The 19,925-nt window shown below is 40.3% G+C and overlaps 1 protein-coding gene across 4 annotated transcripts in view; it reads right to left on the bottom strand.

Moving 5' to 3' along the window:
• VPS13B (vacuolar protein sorting 13 homolog B) overlaps positions 1–19,925 on the bottom strand; it is a 1,155,013-nt gene that overhangs the window by 901,212 nt on the left and 233,876 nt on the right. For all 4 annotated transcript variants that reach the window (XM_073679617.1, XM_073679614.1, XM_073679615.1 and 1 more), the window contains exon 17: positions 2,534–2,712. In XM_073679617.1, the coding sequence (XP_073535718.1) occupies positions 2,534–2,712 (179 nt within the window). The remainder of the gene's footprint in view (positions 1–2,533; positions 2,713–19,925) is intronic.

Here is a 19,925-nt window from a genome sequence, read left to right as displayed (position 1 = left end):
TTGTGCATAATATTTCTGGGTCAATTAATCGACAAATCAAAGGTTTCCCGACACATTACATTCTGTGCACTGGGCCTCTAAAACACTTGAAATATTTATTTCCATTGAGGACCACTTAACCCCATGTAGTCTCCCCCTATTCTATTAAAATGGAAAATGGCTGGGGGTTAGAGAAATAAAAACATTTTACATTACTAAAAAGTAAACACTAAAAGCAACTTTAACCTTGGGCTATGGTCACACATTGCTTTTTTTACAACTTTTTTTACTGCAAATTAAAAGATGCTTTTTACAGTAAAAGCAAAAGCTCTGAGATTTCAGTAATCTCATTTAGACGCTTCATTTTTTTTTCCCTGATTGAATTGGAAAATTGCAGGGTTTTTAAGGTGCAGCATGTCATTTATTTCAGTGTTTTTGCAGCATTTTTTCACCCATAGAAAGAAAAGAAAAGAGAATGTGAAAAATGTAGCGTTTTTAGTGATAGACAAATCACACAAATAATCAGCACCAAAAAAACACAGTAAAAACACTGAAAAACTGAATTTTTTGAATGCAGCGTTACTGTCAAAAAAGCAGGTTTTGGCTGCTGCAAAAATGCAGCGTGTGAACACAGCCTTACATGTAATCTAAGCCTATGACCCCCATGAACAGCCACACGGGACAGTTGACACATTTCAGGGACGTGGGGGAAAGCGGCTTTATTATCAGCAATATTCTCCATTGTGAATTTAGACAACAAGCCATAGAAGTATTAGGCATTTTTCATAGCATTATGACCACTGCTCACAATGAAGCTATGATGATAAGTACCACCACTGACTTTAATAAACAGGCATCACAATTAGCCAAAATTTTAAGGTTTCTGTTGGGAAAAAAATTGGAAAGGCCAACAAAAGCCCCAACAGAATTAGTGAACAATAGTGTGAACTGAGCCATAGCCATACCTGTGCTTTTGCAAAAAGAATAAAAATATTTTCACGTCACATTATAGCTGCTGCAGAAATCTGAAAAGTTAGTTTAAAAGTTAACTATTATTAATAAACATATATGGTAAATATTATAGGGGCTGCTACATGCTGCTGATCAAAGGGGGACCTGTGAGACCCCACCGATTGGTCAAATCAGCACTCTGAAGTGCACAGTTCTTGCATGATCCGTACGCACAGTGTGGTGTATGGGCTCAACACTAAGTCTATGGACCTGTACACCACTCTGTATTGAGAATAGTGTATGGACCCATAAACTTACTACACTTTGTTGTGCGTTAGGCTCATGCAGCAAAATTGGTGGGGGTCTCAGGTCTTGATCACCCACTTATCAGCAGCACATAGCAGCACCTGTAATATACATATAAATACATATATAGGAAAATAGTAAATGTTAAACTTAAAGTCTCATTCTTTGAAATTCCAAAAACTCTGTTGTGAGGGAAACTTTACAGCACGGTGGCTCAGTGGTTAGCACTGTTGCTGTGCAGCGCTGGGGTCCTGGGTACAAATCCCATCAAGGACAACATCTGCAAGGAGTTTGTATGTTCTCCCCATGTTTGCGTGGGTTTCCTAAGGGTTCTCTGGTTTTCTCCCAAACTACAAAAACATCCTGATGGGGAATCTGGATTGTGAACCCCAATGGGGACAGTGACGATGAGGTCTGTACAGCGCGGCAGAATATGATGGCGCTAGATTAGTGAGTAAAATAAATAAATAATAAATATATTGCTTGCTGTGCTTATTTGTGAATTATGATTCGGTTAAGCTGCAGCAAATGGAGACATATTGGAGAGGTGTTGCTGCAAGCCCCCCTTACAAAAGCCCTCCAGCATACATAATCTTAAGTTTCCCTGCAGCTCTGTTTTCTACTAAATGCCACAAAACTTTGTGCATGTATCATGGATAAAGCGTCCCTTGTCACTCAAATACCACGTTTGGTTAAAAAACACTGCATATATACGGTATTTTTTTTTACCGCTGTAGATACATGTCAGCCATAAAGCTAGGGCTTCATGGCGACTTTGGCCACGGTGACAGCCATTGCGTGAATGAAATTCGCTCGGTACCGCCGTTTCATCGCAAGGCTATAGAAGACATTAGATTAGACCCCTTTCACTTCAATAGCGTCACAATGTAGGGGTGGCACCGAGCGAACATTGAACTTTTTTTCTTTTGCTTTGTTAAAATGAATGGAGAAACTTTTTTTAAATGTATAAACACTAAAAAAAAAGCTTGTAAAAGAAGCATGAAAATTATTGTGTGTGTATGTGTATGAAGAGAAGGAAGCCTTACTGATCTCCATGTCAAAGATCATTCATGACCATACTAACAACAGCAGCTAAAAGAACAGGGTGGCAGAACCTCCTGCCTGTAGCATTAAAAAGCTGCAGCCCTCTCTACAAGTGATGCACCTGCTGGTCCAGAGTCTCCTTTCTGGGTTATTAGAGGACAGTGGAGCTTTGCTGTCCTGGAGAAATTAAACAAGAACACAAATATATGCACCACCATGTTCCAAAAAGCAAGCAAGAAACTAAACGACCTACCTGAGAAGACCTCTGCCAGCAACGCTTCACTCAGACCTGAAGAGCTGGAAGTGCTTGTCCCATATGACCAGCTTTGACAAATCACTTGGAGGAGAAGGGTTTGAGCTCTTGTTGCCTGAATGGTCAAATTTGGCTGCTCAAAAATGTATTCATTCACAGGAACGTAAGTGCGTTTCGTCCTGGTAAAAAAAAAGTACATTTATTACAGATTAGTTTTAAAACCGAGATCCCCGATTCATTCACAGATCTTATGATTGACGATCACTGCACATAATGAAAAGGACATGTAAAATATGCGATGGTAGGATCGTGGCACATCTTGAATTCCCTATTTTTGCAATGACGACGTGAACATAACACTACAGCTCCTCAACAATACCAGGTTGTATTTATACCATGTAGTCATGCTGTTGGCAAGGATTCATTTTATTGCATAACATGGTCTTTTTTTTCCCCCAGGTTTTAAATTTTCGTTTCCTTAGTCATAAGATTAAGTACTCTGGTAATGAAGTCTACATCGGCATGACCGCTGTGCCCAGTGATTGGCTGTAGCAGTCACATGTTGTAGTCGTTATGTCACCGCTGCGGTCTTCTCAACAAAGGCTCCCGATAATAGTGGAGTGGAAAAGCAGCAATGGACTGGCTCAGTTTGTTAGTTTAAGACAGATGGTGCCTATGTAAAAGAGTATTTTAAACCTGGAAAACGCCTTTAAAGCTATGTGCCCACGATGCAGAAATGCTCCAGATTTTTTCCAGCGTTTCTGCATCTCCCTGGCAGAAAAAAAGCATGCGGATTGTACATGCGTTTTTCCTGCCAGGGACATACGGATGTGAAGCGTTCTTCACATGCATTTCCGCATGTGGGTTGACAAGTGCTTTCCAAGCGATTTTAGCATCACTTGGAAAGTGCTTGACAACTTGGTCACACTATATAAATCCATGCAAATGGCATGGATTTATATAGTGTGACCAAAAGAAGGGTAAAAAAAAAATAAAAAAAAGAGGAAAGTAGATTCAGCTCACCTGATTGCTGTAGGCTTTGGAAGGAAGCACGGGTACATGTGGCCTCACGTGTTTGCATGAAAAAAAGTTGAAGAAACCAGCTTCCAAAAGTGCAAATATTTATTGAAGCAAATCCACGCAGTTTAAAAATTTCCAAATTACATCGGGGAATCTCACATGGAAAAAACGCAACGCGTTTCGAACACAGAGCTGTGTTCTTTGTCAAACCTTTGACAAAGAACACAGCTCTGTGTTCGAAACGCGTTGCGTTTTTTTCCATGTGAGATTCCCCGATGTAATTTGGAAATTTTTAAACTGCGTGGATTTGCTTCAATAAATATTTGCAATTTTGGAAGCTGGTTTCTTCAACTTTTTTTCAAAAAAATATATATATACTTACCTTCTGATGGCCCCCGGTGTCCTTGTCTCGGCTTGCCGGCAGCTCGCGGTAGATTTAAGGACTTGGCGACGTCAGCGGTCGCGTGACCCGTCACATGACTAAATGACGTCAGCGCAGGTCCTTGAGTCCACCGCGAGCTGCCGGCAAGCAGAGGCAAGGACTCCGGGGGCCATCAGAAGGTAAGTATAATGTATATTTTTTATTTTATTATTTTTTTTTTACAGGTACTATGGTACCCGGCTCTGGAGGAGAGTCTCCTCTTCTCCAAACCCGGGTACCATCCGCACATTGAACCGCATGATATCCGCATGTACAGATTCAGTGATGCGGATTCCATGCATTCCAATGCAAGTCAATGGCGGCGAAAACGCTGCGTTTACGCAAAATAATTGTTAGTGCTGCGGATTTTTCCGCAATGATAATCCGCAGCGGAAATTTCCGCAGCATGTGCACAGCACATGCAGATTATCATTGGGGAACATGGCAGGCCTTCTACCAAGCGTTTTTAAGCGTTTCTGCAGCAGAATTGCCGCTGCGGAAACGCTTAAAAAACGCATAGTGGGCACACAGCCTAATGAGAGAAAGTCAAACACAGATCTGTTGCAGGACTTGAAGATGGATCTGAAATGTAGTGAAATATGGTGAACAGAGAGAGGAGCTAGAGGCAGAGACATTCTGCTGCAAGTTCTCCTGAAATTACAGCTTTATGGGCACAAACTGTCATCTCCTATCTCAGTAATGGGAGAATATTTATTAACTGAAGACACATTTTACACATTTCTATTACACTTCACAATGGAAAAAAAAAACCTTCCAGACCTAGGCTATGTTCACACGTTGCAATTTTGCAGCGTTTTTTTGCTTTTTGCATGTAAATTAAAAGCTGATTTTTACAGTACCAGCAATATCTATGACATTTCAGAAATCTTATGCACACGCTAGTTTGTTTTCTTCCTGACTGAATTGGAAAACTGCGGCGTTTCATAAATCTGCAGCATGTCAATTCTTTCAGCTTTTTTTCACTCATAGAATCCAATGAGAAAGTGAAAAATGCCGCAAAAAAAAAACAAACAAAAGCATTTCCGCTGTGTTTTTGAAACGGTTTTGGGGAATAAAACTAATTTTATTAAACATGTACTATAGACAAACCACACGTGTAATCAGCACGCCAAAAAAAGTTGCAAAAAAAAAAAAGCTTGAAAAACACTGAAAATGCTGAAAAGTGGGTGGTTTGAACGCAGCCTTTTTTTCTGGTAAGAAAGCAGATTTGGGCTGCAGTAAAAAAAAAATGCAGTAAAAACGCTGCATATTAAGATAGCCTTACTGTCTTATAATTTTTTTATATTTTTGCCCAGTGCAGATGGGCATGGAATAAATTCCAGACTAACAGAAGAACATAGAAGAAAAATTACAAAAATTAAATCAAACGTATTAATATTCCCTATTTATAACTATTTCTAGTGCTATTCACAAATGCAAAGGTGGAGCAATGACTATTACCGTATTTTTTGGACTACAAGATGCACTTTTTTCCTCCAAAATTTTGTGCGTCTTATAGTCCGAATATATATGTATACTATGGCTGTGGGTGGTGGTGGTGTGGGGGGGGAGCGGCAGCGAGGGATGAGCGGAGCACAGGAGGCAGCAGCCGCATGCTGCAGCCTAAACTGTGCCCGCTACTAAAGAAAATGAATATTCACTGTTCCCCACGCCCATGGGAAGAACATACCAGGAAGAGGGATGAAGGGTGCCATGCATACCATGAAGAGGAATGAGGGAGGGGCATACATGCCAGGAAAAGGGATGAGTGGTGCCACGCATACCAGGATGAGGGATGAGGGGGGGGCATACATACCAGGAAGAGGGATTAAGAATGCCATAGATACCAGGATGAGGGATGAAGGGAGCCATACATACCAGGATGAGGGGTGCCGTGCATACAAGGATGAGGGATGGGGTGTGCCATGCATACCAGGAAGAGGGATTAAGAATGCGATAGATACCAGGATAAGGGATGAAGGGTGCCATGCATACCAGGATGAGGGATGGGGGGTGCCATGCATACCAGGATGAGGGATGGGGGGTGCCATGCATACCAGGATGAGGGATGGGGGGTGCCATGCATACCAGGATGAGGGATGGTGGGTGCCATGCATACCAGGATGAGGGATGGTGGGTGCCATGCATACCAGGATGAGGGATGGGGGGTGCTATACATACCAGGAAGAGGTATGAAGAATGCCATACATTCCAGGATGAGGGATGAAGGGTGCCATACATACCAAAAAGAGGGATGACGGGTGCCATGCATACCAAGATGAGTGTTGCCTTGCATACCAGGATGAGGATTAGGGGGTGCCATACAAACCAGGAAGAGGGATGAAGAATGACATACATTCCAGGATGAGGGATGAAGGGTGCCATGCATACTTGGATGAGGGAGGAGGGGTGCCATGCATACCAGGATGAGGGGCGCCATGCATATCAGGATGAGTGTTGCCTTGCATACCAGGATGGGGATCAGGATGTGCCATGCATACTAGGATGGGGGATTTGGGTGCCATGCATACCAGGATAGGGATGAGGGGTGCCATGCATATCAGGATGGGGATGATGGCCAAATACAACAGGATGAGGGGGCCATATATACGAGGATGGGGGATAATAACAGAATTGGGGGACATTACCCCTATAACAGTGTCAGCAGCAGGCCCCCCTCCCCCTTAACAGAGCATCATGACCACATTTTTTTTTTCTATTTTCCTCCTCTAAAACCTAGGTGCGTCTTATGGTCCGGTGCGTCTAATAATCCGAAAATGACGGTACTTAGAGGTGGCACAATATGAACAAAAAGACCTCCTGGAGGTAGAAGATACAATTACTAATCCTCATCAACTTTAGGCACACAGGGCTTTTCAATGAGTTTTTGGAGCAGAAACTCAGCGGCTATGTCCACATGACATCTTTAATCTGGCGGCAGAGTTCTCTTAATGCCGCTTCAGGAAAAAGTCAGTGTTTTTTTTTTCTCCCCTGAAGTGTCTCTGCCAGTGTCTTTTGCCTACATCTTCCATAACATAGAGCAGCGGGTGGCTTCCAAAAGAAGCCACCTGAAGAATCAACATATTACTTATTTTAATTGCTCCAAGCAGTTAAAAGAAGTAACAAAATACTGATCATGTACACAGCAATGTCGTTTTCACATTGCGGTGCATTATGTTCTTTTTTTCAGGTGTTTTTAATAGCACTTTTTCAGGCGGATTCCTGAAAAAAGACTTCTTGTGCGCAGATTCTACCCCTGGATTTGCATAAGTAAAATCTGCAAAGGTTTACAGTAAAAGCCAGAGGATTTATTTAAAGATACATTCACCCAGAATAAATTTCATGATGATTTTGGCATGTACATTGATATGAATGGGGAAACCGTCCATGAACTATATCCATTGCTTTTTTTAAAGGGAATCTGTGCCATAGTTCATACAGCACAATTTTTTTCTGCCAGAAGAAAAGAATTGACAAATCACTTGATGCATATTAGCCGAGTGTTGATCATCTCCATTGCCACATGCAGCTCCGTGCCACGTCAAATCACAAATTTGTCAAAATCCAGAGGGTCTGCATCAGGTTTCTGCTGGAGATTCTCTGTCAAATTCTCATCAGAAACGTTTGCAGTGTGAACATGGAGACACAAACATCTCATGCACATGCTGCAAAATATTTCAGCGCAAAAATTGACCAAAGGGGTGGATTTTGCAGGATGTCAATTTCTGCTGCAGATTTTCACCACTTTTAAAATGGAGAAGCAAAATCTGTGTTGAATTTTACTGTAGATTTAGCACAGATTTGCAGCGTAGACCTGGATTAACGATTTTTGATGTTCTCCAAAATTGCAAAATTGATGCGAGAAGGATCAGGACACGACACACACAAACTTTCTTATACATGATCAGACTTTACTTGAACTTTTAACATAAGCGCGTTGAGCCAGCAGCTGGTCTGTAGCAGCCCAGTGAGTCCCAATCACAGCTTCATCTTTTATTATTTCACGTCTGACTTTCTCAGTCATTCGGTAGGAAGTCAGGTCATGGAAGCTGGTGACCCGCTGGCTTCTCTCCCTTTACCGTCACTTAAACTGTTGCAAAGGATTTTTCTTTACAATTTATTCTTGGCAGAAATTTGTACATCAGGACCCTACATCCGTCCTCTGGGAGACAAACATCTGTAAACTTGATACTGAGCTATACAGCAAAGTTATCACTTTGATTTACTGCAATGCAACAATCAAGAGGAATAAACATCATTTTTCCCGAAGTCTGCAGATGTAATATAAGGGAATCCAATGGACACAATGCTGAATTGTACAAAAGCCATCCTCAAATCAGTGACACGTTTGGATAAGAAAAACAGCTCTTACCATTATCCTGCCACGATATAGACATAGGTCATGAGAACCTAAAAATCTTTACAAATGGGTTACATATTTAAAGACCATCTCCACTTTGCGGTTATCTAAACAGGGCGATTAATATATTAAAGGTGAAACTACATATATCTGTAAAGGAAACAAAATATTTAAGTAGTAAAGCAAACATTTAAAGGGGTTGCCCACTATTTACCCTTTAACTCTTTATTAAAGGGAATCTGTCACCAGATTTTTTTCTACCTTATCGGAGTGGTAGGAAAGGAAACCCTGATTCACTTAGTTTACTGGGTGCAGCAGTTGTGATACAATCAAAGTTCTTAGATATAGCATGTAGCAGGACTTAGAAAGTCCCACCCATACCACAGCATGCTGTGTACATTGTATTTTGACAGTAAGCTGTGATCCGTGCTGGGGCGGAGTTGGACCAGGCTTCACATGGGCACTTGCCTGGCAGGATAATCTCCTGCTGATAAAAAACTTGTTAGAATTAAACAGCACACAGCCTGATAAGTGACAAATCACTTAAATCAGTGTCTCAGCCCCTAACCCATTAAACAAAAATTAAATACAGGATATATTTCATTTAAAGTGGACAACCCCTAATTAATTGCCCCACTGTATTGGATAAGTATAGTAAAAAGAAAAAAAAAGGGAAAATTAACTTCTCAAACTGGCGCCACTCGTCAGACCTAAGCCCTGTGTCATTCACCAGTCTCATGACATAAAAAGTGTCACATGACCATTGATCAGGCTGCATTGGTTACGAAACACTGCTTACCTATGTGACATACACACAAGGGTCTAAGTGGAAGAGTGGCGCCAGTTCAGTAAGTATATATATTTTTTAAATTTGTGCTGCACACTGGTGCAATAAAAGGGAATCTGGAAGCAGGTTATTATTATTATTATTAGAGCACCATTCATTCCATGGCACTTTACATGTGAAAGGGATATACATAGCACCAACAATTATAATCAATTTTGAACAATACAAGTCGGCGACTGGTACAGGAGGAGCAAGGACCCTGCCCGCGAGGGCTCACAATCTACAGGGGATGGTTTTTGCTATGTAATCTGAGGACAGCATGAGGTAGGAGCTGAGACACTGATTTGAGCAATGTGTCACTTATTAAGCTGTGTGCTGTTGTTTCAATATAATGAGTGTTTTATCAGCAGGAGATCATCATTGCTGGACTAGTGCCTATGTGAAGTCTGGTCCAACTCAGCCCCCAGCACTGATTAGCAGCTTACTGTCAATATACAATGTACACAGAAATCAGTGGTGAGGACGGGGACAGCTTTCTGAGCTCTTCTATATGCTACATCTAAGAACTCTGATTGTATCACAATTGCTGCACCCAGTAAACCAAGTGACACATCACTGGAATCAGGGTTTCTTTTCCTAAATCATGCTGATACCAGATTTCATAGCAAAATCTGCTGACAGATTCCCTTTAAGGCTGTGTGCCCACGATGCGCTTTTTAAGCATTTCCGCAGCGGCAAAAACACGGCAGAAACACTTAAAAATGCATGGTAGAAGGCCTGCCATGTTACCCAATGATAATCCACATGTGCTGTACACATGCTGCGGATATTTCCATTGCGGATTATCATTGCGGAAAAAAACGCAGCACTACCAATTATTTTGCGGAAGCGCTGCGTTTTCGCCGCCATTGACTTGCATTGGACCGCATGGAATCCGCATCACTGGATCTGTACATGCGGAATCCAAGTGTTTTAATGTGCGGATGGTAACAGGGTCTAGAGGACAGGAGACTCTCCTCCAGACCCGGGTACCATAGAACCTGTGAAAAATAGAATAAAATAAAAAATAAATATTATATTTTTCTTCTGATGGCCCCCGGTCTCCTATTCTTCGCTTGCCGGCAGATCGCGGTGGACTGAAGGACCTGCGCTGACGTTATAGTCATGTGATGGCAGGTCCTTCAGTGCACCGCGAGCTGCCAGCAAGCCAGGACGGAGCGAAGCAAGACTCCGGGGGCCATCGGAAGGTAAGTATAGATTTATTTTTTTACATTCTTTGGGGTCACACTATATAAATCCATGCCGTTTGCATGGATTTATATAGTGTGACCAAGTTGTCAAGCACTTTCCAAGTGATGCTAAAATTGCTTGGAAAGCGCTTGTCAACCCGCATGCGAAAATGCATGTAAAGAACGCTTCACATCTGCATGTCCCTGGCAGGAAAAACGCTTGTACAATAAAGCATGCGTTTTTTCTGCCAGGGAGATGCAGAAATGCTCAGGAAAAAATCCGGAGCATTTCTGCATCGTGGGCACATAGCCTAATAAAGGTTGACAATAGTTAACAACCCCTTTAAGGGTATGTGCACACGATCAGTGCTTACTGCGGATGCCATGTCCACTATGCGTCTGCGGCACACCCACGGAAACTGACATGCGGTGCATCTTTCCAGACCGCAGCATGTCAATTTCTCCTGCTGGTCTGAATGCTGGCTTTCCCCATAGACCTAATCTCTATGGGGAAAGTCTGCAGGTGAGGGGGGAAAAAAAAGGCCGGCGCTCATTTGCATAATGAGAGGAAGCCGGAGGTGGCTCCTCCGCAGCCTCGGGGTCGCAGCCGGCTGCGGATAGTCTGCACATACCCTAAGTATTTGCTTTACTATTTACATATTTTGTTTCCTTTACAGATATATACAAACTATCTCAGTCAGTCAGTCTAAGTACAGGCTCTATAATTAATTGCTGGCACCATACACGTACCAAGCAAGTTCACTGTGAAATTGAAGCACACAAATAAAAGGTAACTTGAGGTGCGAAACAAGTTCTAATCTAAAACCCTTGTAAACAAAAAAATATATCCCTGAAGTGCAATAAAGCATACATAGTTAATTAAAAACTGTAAAGATATGCGAAATCCAAAATCAAATATTTTCTTATAGCGGATTTCAATAACCTCCAAGGAAATAAAGCAGCGAGGACTTCTGTTTTCTTTCTTTTTTTTTTCCAGTGTTATTGTAAAAAGCGAAGGAAAGCGAGCCACCACCATTAGAAGTCGGATCATGTGTGCAGCAAATGCCTCCAATAAATGTTTCAGTAATTGGGAACGACTAAAGATAAAAGAAAAACAGAATATCCTGGGCCAGCTTCATTTCAGGACGTAAATGTAAATATTACTTCTAGAAAAAGTAATTAAGCACCGAGAGCACCTGCTCATTCCAACCAGTAATCGCTAATTAATTCTCTACTGTAAAAGAATACAACTCTCCAGACACGTACATGTACAGGGAGATGGTTATTGGGGAATAGAGGCTCTCGGTCATCAGAACTGAAAACTAGACTTCTGGTAGAGGACAATAATACACTACAGTGAAGTCCGAATTAACGAGGGATTTCCATTCCTGACATTTATGGCATATCTACAAAATATTCCATTAATGTCACTCCATTCACTCCTATGAGAATTCGGAAAATAGCTGAGGAAATTAGCGGACAGATCTACAGTCACCACCTAATCACACGAAGTGAGGAGAAAACTTGGGATGGGGCTTCGGTTACGATATGGAGTTCACAAAGTCCATATAACCACAATGAATTTATTATTTGTGATTAAAAACAGGTTTACTGTCAAACTACGTTTAAAATAGAATTTGAAACACAACGCGTTTCAACTCATATGAGTCTGATGAAGACTCGTAAGGGTATGTGCCCAAACTTTTCCTGCCTAAGATAATTGTAATCATATGAAGGGCGATTATTTATTTAAAGCAGGTGTGCACAACAATTTTTGGTCCAAGGGCAGAAATGCCATACTGAACCAATTCCAAGGGCCTCAAAAACTTTAAAAAGTAACTTGCATAAATACACCACCAGAACCACCATCAGTACATTAAAACATCACAAGAATCAAATTTTGAGTACTTGAGGAGGATTTGGAGAGATTCTGCTTAGTTTCTGCTCCAAAAAATTGGTGAACTTATGCTAATTTACCTTTAGTTTTTGAAGGTGAAACTAAGCATAATCTCACCAAAAACTCTAAGTTTTAAGGATTTTTAAGTTTTGACATAGTCATAAAGCAAAATACTCCTTTATAGAAGGTAGGCACTGTCTCTTAGTCCAAAAAAAGTTGAGTAAGGACAGAACATCTGCTAGAGCATAATCGAAGCAAGAGACTACAAAGAGTCTATGGTCAAAAGTAACAAACCTTAAAAGGGAATCAATACATTAAGATCAACCACCCCAAAAAGCATATATGGGCATGCAAGCCTTTGACATGTAAATCCATCAACACCTTCCTTTTATCCATTGCTGCATTCCTGATTAATTAGCATTTTAAAACATATGCCAATGTATCGTTAAGTAAGCGAGCACTTAACAAGCCTCTGCATCCTAAGATTGTTTCCCCACACAGCACCAGCCTCCTTAGTTTGACTGATAGCTCACTGCCTGTGTGACTTAGGACAGGAAAATCAGACAGCGACCTATCAATCAAGCTTAAGAGGCTGGCACTGTGTGATGAAACAAGTTTCAGAGGCAGTGGCTCTTAAGTGCTCTGTCACACAAAGAGCACTTAACACCTCATATGAATGAAACCGCTAATTACCTTGGACTGCAGCATCAGATAGCAGATATAAAAGGTGTTGATGGATTTACATTACAAAGACCTGAATGCACATATATGATGTTTGGCAAGTTGATTTTACTGACAAATTCCCTTTAAAGGAGTTTTCCTGGCTCTAGACAAATTAGAATGATAGTGACCGCAGATTATCGAATGATGACAGTGTGCAATGTGGTTTTCCAAAGCAAGTGGGTTGTCACGTGACCGCAAGTATACAATTTGTAAAGTTGCCGTCACATACCGAATAGATTTTCAGCCACCTTTCAGAATAAAAGATTAAGAGAAGTGGATGAGAATCTCATTGGCACATGACTACAACTATGCATATCGCCCGCCCACTCATGCTGGGAACATAAGGGAATCCTGACAGTGTGTGCATTGCACATTGTCACAATTAAGCTATCTGTAGTGACATATAGTGACTGTAGAAATTTATCTAGATCCTAGAAATTAACTTTAATTAAAAAAAAACATTTATACATGAAAAAAATTAATATTATTAATCAATTCCAAGATCATCTCCATGATAAAAAAATTAATTGTGATCAGAATCATATCTAATAATGTCATGCGGCGAAAGGAAACAAGCAATAAATTCTGTAACATGGCTCCCCTGTTCTATGATGCATGCTGTACCTAAAGAACCCCCTTCACCCCCAAAAAAAACATTTACACATTTTCTGGTATTTTCCTGACAGTACAGAGTTGAAATTTCAAGAAAAAAGGTGAATTTTTAATGCATCCACCAAAGAAAAAAAATCTGAAATACAAAATCTTGGACTTTTCATGCCTTTACTAGTAAGATAAATCTAATTCAAACTTTAACAGATCTAAAAGATAGGAAAAAGTTTTTTTTCCTGGTCAAGCAGGATGGTGGCTTTTCCTTTTTTTTTTATTACACTATATTGATTGGCGTGTATATATATACTTGTTTCTCCCAACATATGTTGCTGAATACTGACTACAGAATATATGAATACTGAATACAGAAAATAAAGAGTATACATGAGGGACATTACAACTAGGACCTGACTAAGCCAAAAAAATGTACTATTCTAGGCCGAGCTTCATTCTCATGAACCAAGGTCAACACGGCTCTTTATTAAAGTGAAAAATAGATCCTGCAATAGACAAGTAGTCGTATAGAGAGTGCACTTCTACCTAACAGATCAGCTTTAGAAAATAGGTTAAAGAGCAATCAAAGTGAAGGATGTTCTATGGGGAGAAATAAATTGTAATGTAACTAGCTGAACAGGAATCTCATTAAAGCATGGGCTGGACCATCTCCAGAACAGTTACAGAGGCAAGGAGAGCGGACAGAAATGTGCTGAAGTAGGGAATTCAATGACTTACCACCTCAATTTTTTTAACAATCATTCCCAGCTAAAATAAAAAATGAACCCTAAAATTTTTGTCCCTTTGGAAGGTGTGGTGACAAAAAAATGGCATTTCTGACCATATGGGGTAATTCATTATATGTTTCATAGATCAGACTTTTATGGAAATGGAAAGAGCAAACATTTTTTTTATTTTATTTCTATATTTTTGAATAAAGAAAAGGGTGTAGGGTAGAAGAACATGTAATTTTTTTAAATATATTTTAATGTAAACTAAAACTTTTTTTAAATTAATTTCATTAATTTATTTATTTTCTCACTCCACCTTGGGGACTTGAACCTGCAATCATTCAATCACATATACTGCAGAAATTAAAAGGGGTTGTCCACTACTTTCACATTGATGCCCTATCCGTAGGACAGGGCATCAATGTATGATCGGCCGGGGTCCTGCACCCGTCACCCCCGCTGAACAGCTGTTACCGATGCCAGCGGTAGCAGCCGCAGGCCGGAAGTGCTTACCTGCGGTGCTTGGCCATCAAGTTGCAGTGGCCGGCGCTTGTTACTGCACATCCGCCTCCTATTCAATTCAATGGGAGGCGGATGTGTAGTACCCCGCGGCAGCCACTACAACTTGACGGCCAAGTAAAGCAGGTAAGCACTTCCTGCCGGCACCCTCTGCCGGCACTTATAACAGCTGATGGGCGGGGGTGCCAGGTGCGGGACCCCAGCCGATCATACATTGATGCCCTATCCTACAGATAGGGCATCAATGTGAAAGTAGTGGACAACATCTTTAAGAAGAATTTCAAAGAAATTATGATCTCCTCTAAAGCCCCACAGACCTAATGGAAAAGAGAAGAATTAGCTGGGTAGAAGGTCAAAATAAGCAATTGTAAGTACAAGGTGCTATATAATATGATGACTGCAATATATATATTATAGACAGAGAGAATAAAAAATATATATAAAATAATATATTAAGAGCATAAAAACTTTGATGGGAGTGCTCCTTGAAGGCAATGTTCCCTTGGAAGAAGAAGCCAATCAACTTCAGCCATGAATCAATGTCTACTTTAAAGGAAGATTAAAACAAAGATGTAGGATAAATATTAACACTGCAAAAGCTATTAATGCATAAAGTGATAGTCAAAAGCACATCCTTCCCTTTGAATCAAAGCCATTAAGCACTAATTATTAATAATTCCACTTAACGCACTCACACAAACAAGCCACATTTAAAAGACAAAAGAGAACAAAAACACAACACAAGTCTCTGCTTTCATTATGCTGAGGCATTTAAGAGACCACAGCCAGAGAACAAACCACCAATACATACCATCTTCAAGCAACTCTCATGTGTTATTCAAGAGACCACAAACCACATAAGAAGTGCCTGATATATAAGGAACGTGTTTTCTGGAACATATTTTTAGCTCATGGTTATTTTTTGCTAAGGGTTATATGGATTGGTTTCCCAACGTTTAAATTAGACAGCGGAGAAAACGTCAGATGTTAATTTCATGCAAACCAGGGGGCATCATTAAATGAGGAAGGCATCTGTAGGGGGTTGTGGTGATGACTTAATCTTCAATAAATATTTTATTATTAATTAATAAACTCAGTCTCTCCAAGATTTAGGCATCTATGGAGTCTATATTTTGTACTGATGAGGACTAAAGGCCCCCACACACATTAGAGAACAGCTGATTTCGGCAGGACCAGTGGATCATCAAAGGTGTCTGGAGGCCTCATAACTCTAGCCCAACAGATGTTTCATGATGGATTCCATCAATTGAATTTCAACACCTAATCTTATTGTTAACTGGGAAACAAGTAGCATTGATAAGTGTGTGGCACATACAGAACATAAGCACTCCGCTAAATCATGCATCCATGTAGGGGGTCAGGAGAGAGGTGTCCGTAGCATTAACCCTCCTTAGCTGTCTACATGGGATGCAGGTCATAGAAAGTTGAATAAAATGATACATTATGCCTTACTCCAGAAAAATCCACATTTTTCTTCATATGTACATAAAAGGTTAAGATCTATGGGCTGGACATAGATCTCTTTGAGAATCTGCCTCCAGACATTATTTTAAGTGTGTGTGATTATAACTAACACAGTACAGCAAAGCTGAACTTGGTCTACATGTTTCACACTGGTAACACCTACCTGTCATTTAAAATAATCTCTGTAGGCAGATTCCCCGGGAGATCTGTGTCTGGTCAAAGATCTTAACAGCTCATTTACATATTAAGAAAAATGTGGATTTCTTTGTAGTAAGACCTCAGATTGTAGATATCAAGGTATCATTTTATTCAACTTGCTATGACCGGCATGCCCATAAAGACAGCTTTAGGCGTGTCGATTCTACTGATTGATTCCCTTAAATGAATATCAGCTTGCTATTACAGAAAAATGGATTGTCAGGATGCATTGTGTCTTCAGTTATATTAAAGAGATACTCCCATTTTATCTAATACACAGTGTGCTGCCATGTAGTTCAGCCTCCTTTTTGCAATAAGACCAACTAGTAGGAGTAACAACTTTTCCTGTTGGGAGGACACTGTGATTACCCTTATCTCTATATACCAGTATGCAGTCAAGGGAGGCAGAATTGTGATCTCCTACATTATAATTCTGAGACAGTCACTGTACAGTCATCATCATTATCTTTGATATGAGATTCTGCCCTCCTTCCTGTGGAGAACTTCAGCGGTACAGACTATGCAATTGCATCATACTGGAACTTTTTTGACTGAGATGGTGGCACCCTTCATAAAACATAAAGTCATCTAATTCCCAGGGAGTTACCAAGTGATCCTAACTGATGGGAAGCATGCCATGTAATTTCAAATAAAAAGAGACAACTAAATAAGGTAATATTGGCTGAATTATATATAGGGGACTAGTGACAGAACTATTTAAAAGAAAAACAAGCCTGGAGTACTACTTTACATTTCTGAAGGCACCTTACAGTCTATCTTCACATCTATCTAGTGACGTGCTACAGCCCCTTCATTTTGGTCACTGGCAAAAAATACATAAGCCAGCGAGATGTTATTTTTTTTTATATCTTGTGAGATCTATTATTACTTTTAAGGTAGTATTATGGGGTAGGTTTTATTATTCGGTATTTTGTAAAGTAGTGAGCATTTCGGCTGGTGGTAATTATACACATACATACAAGTATTATTAAGACTGATATTCGGCGGTTACAGATAACCTGTGGCTTTCCAGCTGTCCGGAAACTGGAGGCTTGCAGAATAAGCTTGTAGTTCCTAAACAGCTGGACAGTTGAAAACTTACATCTAATATACAGAAAGTTACAGAAAATTTCCGAACATTTCTATAACCCACACCCATTTATAATGATTTTCTCTTTCATATTGAATATGTTCCTACAAAAGTCAGCTTTACAACTTCCTTGGTTAACTCCCAATGCAATATGTAACCATGTATGAATGAAGTGTGTAAATCTAAAACTGCAACTCTAGAGAAAACTTTAGAAGAAAATTACATATAATAGGCCATCATTATAACAATCTTTTTGCTGTTGCCCCCATCCTTTCTGTTAAGTTGTCCCTATAATATTTCCACAAAAATGTTCCAGCTACATCATAGTACCCTATCATGTAATTAAAGAGGTGGTCCGGTCAGATCAGAGGGGATTTGACACCTTGCACCCCCCAAATTAGTTGTTAGTTAGACAAATTTCTTGGCCAAGAGGCCGCTATCGATGATGCTGTTTCTCTTTTCTTGGGAAATCTTTACGGCTGCTCTTCGATTCAAACCAGTGACCTTTCGCTTGGGAACAACCTAATAACATAATGAGCTATTAGGGCATGTGAGAACAGGTTGTAATTTGTAGTATAAAGGAAGAAAAAGATTTTTCCACCACCAGAAGCAAAATAGTAACAATGCAGTGGCATGACAAAAATCTGCATTACTAATCATATACAAAATAGTTGAAAGTCAAATTTATGTATGAGACAGCCAAGATGATTGTTAATAAAATGATGGTAGTCTCGTTCGAAGCAGTAGCGGATGGTGAGATAAAGAACCTGAAAGTCAAAAGTTCAAAACATTGATACCCGTTTACTAGTCAGTGTATGTACCAACCTGCTCCAGAAAACCATACCAGGAACAATGCATTAAGGTGAAGGAACACAACCTCAAAGGAGGCGACAACTTTAACTACCTGGATAGTAAACTCTTCCGCGTAGTGATCATAAACGCTGAGGTCAACAACAGAATTTCCAAAGCCAGCGCTGCCTTCGAGAGACTCTTTAAGAATGTTTGGGAAAGAAATAGTCTCAGCCTTACCACCAAGGTGAAGGTCTATAGCACGGTAGTCCTTACCACACTTCTCTATGCCAGCGAGAACTGGACTGTCCTCAGCCGCCATGCCAAACGGCTCAATCACGTTCAGCTGAGTTGCCTCCGCAGAATTCTCCATATTAGGTGGTAAGACAATGTCCCCGACAAAGCAATCCTGGAACAAGCTGGGCTCTGCAGCATTTACACTCTCCTGCTGAAAGCCCAAGCCAGATGGGCTGGACAAATGGTCAGAATGCCAGACAGCCGATTGCCCAAACAACTGCTGTACGGAGAACTGTGCCAGGGAAAGCAAAAAATCTGAAGGCAGAAGAAACCTTACAAAGACGGACTTAAAGAAAATCTGGTAGTCGACATCAACGAATAAGAGAAGCTTTCCCTGGACCGTCCAGCTTGGCGGGGCAGCATAATCTCAGTAGCACGTGCAGCTGAAGACAGGAGAATCTTTGACGCAAAAACAAAGCGTTCTGTGCGCAAAGCACAAGCGGTATTCTACTGTCCTGACATTTACTTATTTATGTTACATATGAGGGCGAGGCTTCAGGGCCTGGACTGGCCTCATCAGCCGGACCCACAGCCACAGATCCTCCTTTAAACCCTGATGTCATGGTCATCTTCGACTACGAAGGATGAACAATATAGTATACAACAAGCCACCAAAGGACCTGGTACCAGCTGAACAGAGAAGGGGAAAAGAGGGGGGTGTGCTGGGTTTCAAAGGCACACAGTGTTATATTGATTTCCTATCCTAAGGATACGCCATCAATTTTGGTGCAACTTGCTGGTGGCATGCATGAAATCGACAGCAAGAAGAAAATTTTATTTCACATAAAAATTTCACTGGTCACTGAGACAAATTAGAAAAATTGAGAAAAATTAAAACAGAAAACATTTTAGTCCATTACTCAATCGCTTCGCACTTCCTTGGAGTGGTAAATCAAAAGATAGGTCCAGCTGGGCAATGAGCCATAAAATGTTTAAAGAATTTTAAACTCTGTACTGCAATGAGGGATGGAATGGCAGAAGGCGAATCTTAGGCTCGGACATGATGATGTTATCCACAAGTAGCAGAGGGGGTTTATTGTAATCAAAAAGAGATATATATATATATATATATATATATATATATATATAGATATATATAGATATATATAGATATATATAGATATATATAGATATATAGATATATAGATATATAGATATATAGATATATATATATATATATATATATATATAATCTTTGTAGATACGGCCTTGTGCAGAATATCACTGCAGTATTCTCTACAAC

Source organism: Phyllobates terribilis, unplaced genomic scaffold (assembly GCF_046119375.1).
Source record: "Phyllobates terribilis strain yellow unplaced genomic scaffold, ASM4611937v1 Scaffold_4__5_contigs__length_816908805, whole genome shotgun sequence".
Taxonomy (NCBI): Eukaryota; Metazoa; Chordata; class Amphibia; order Anura; family Dendrobatidae; genus Phyllobates; species Phyllobates terribilis.
This window is presented reverse-complemented; position numbering and strand designations above follow the sequence as displayed.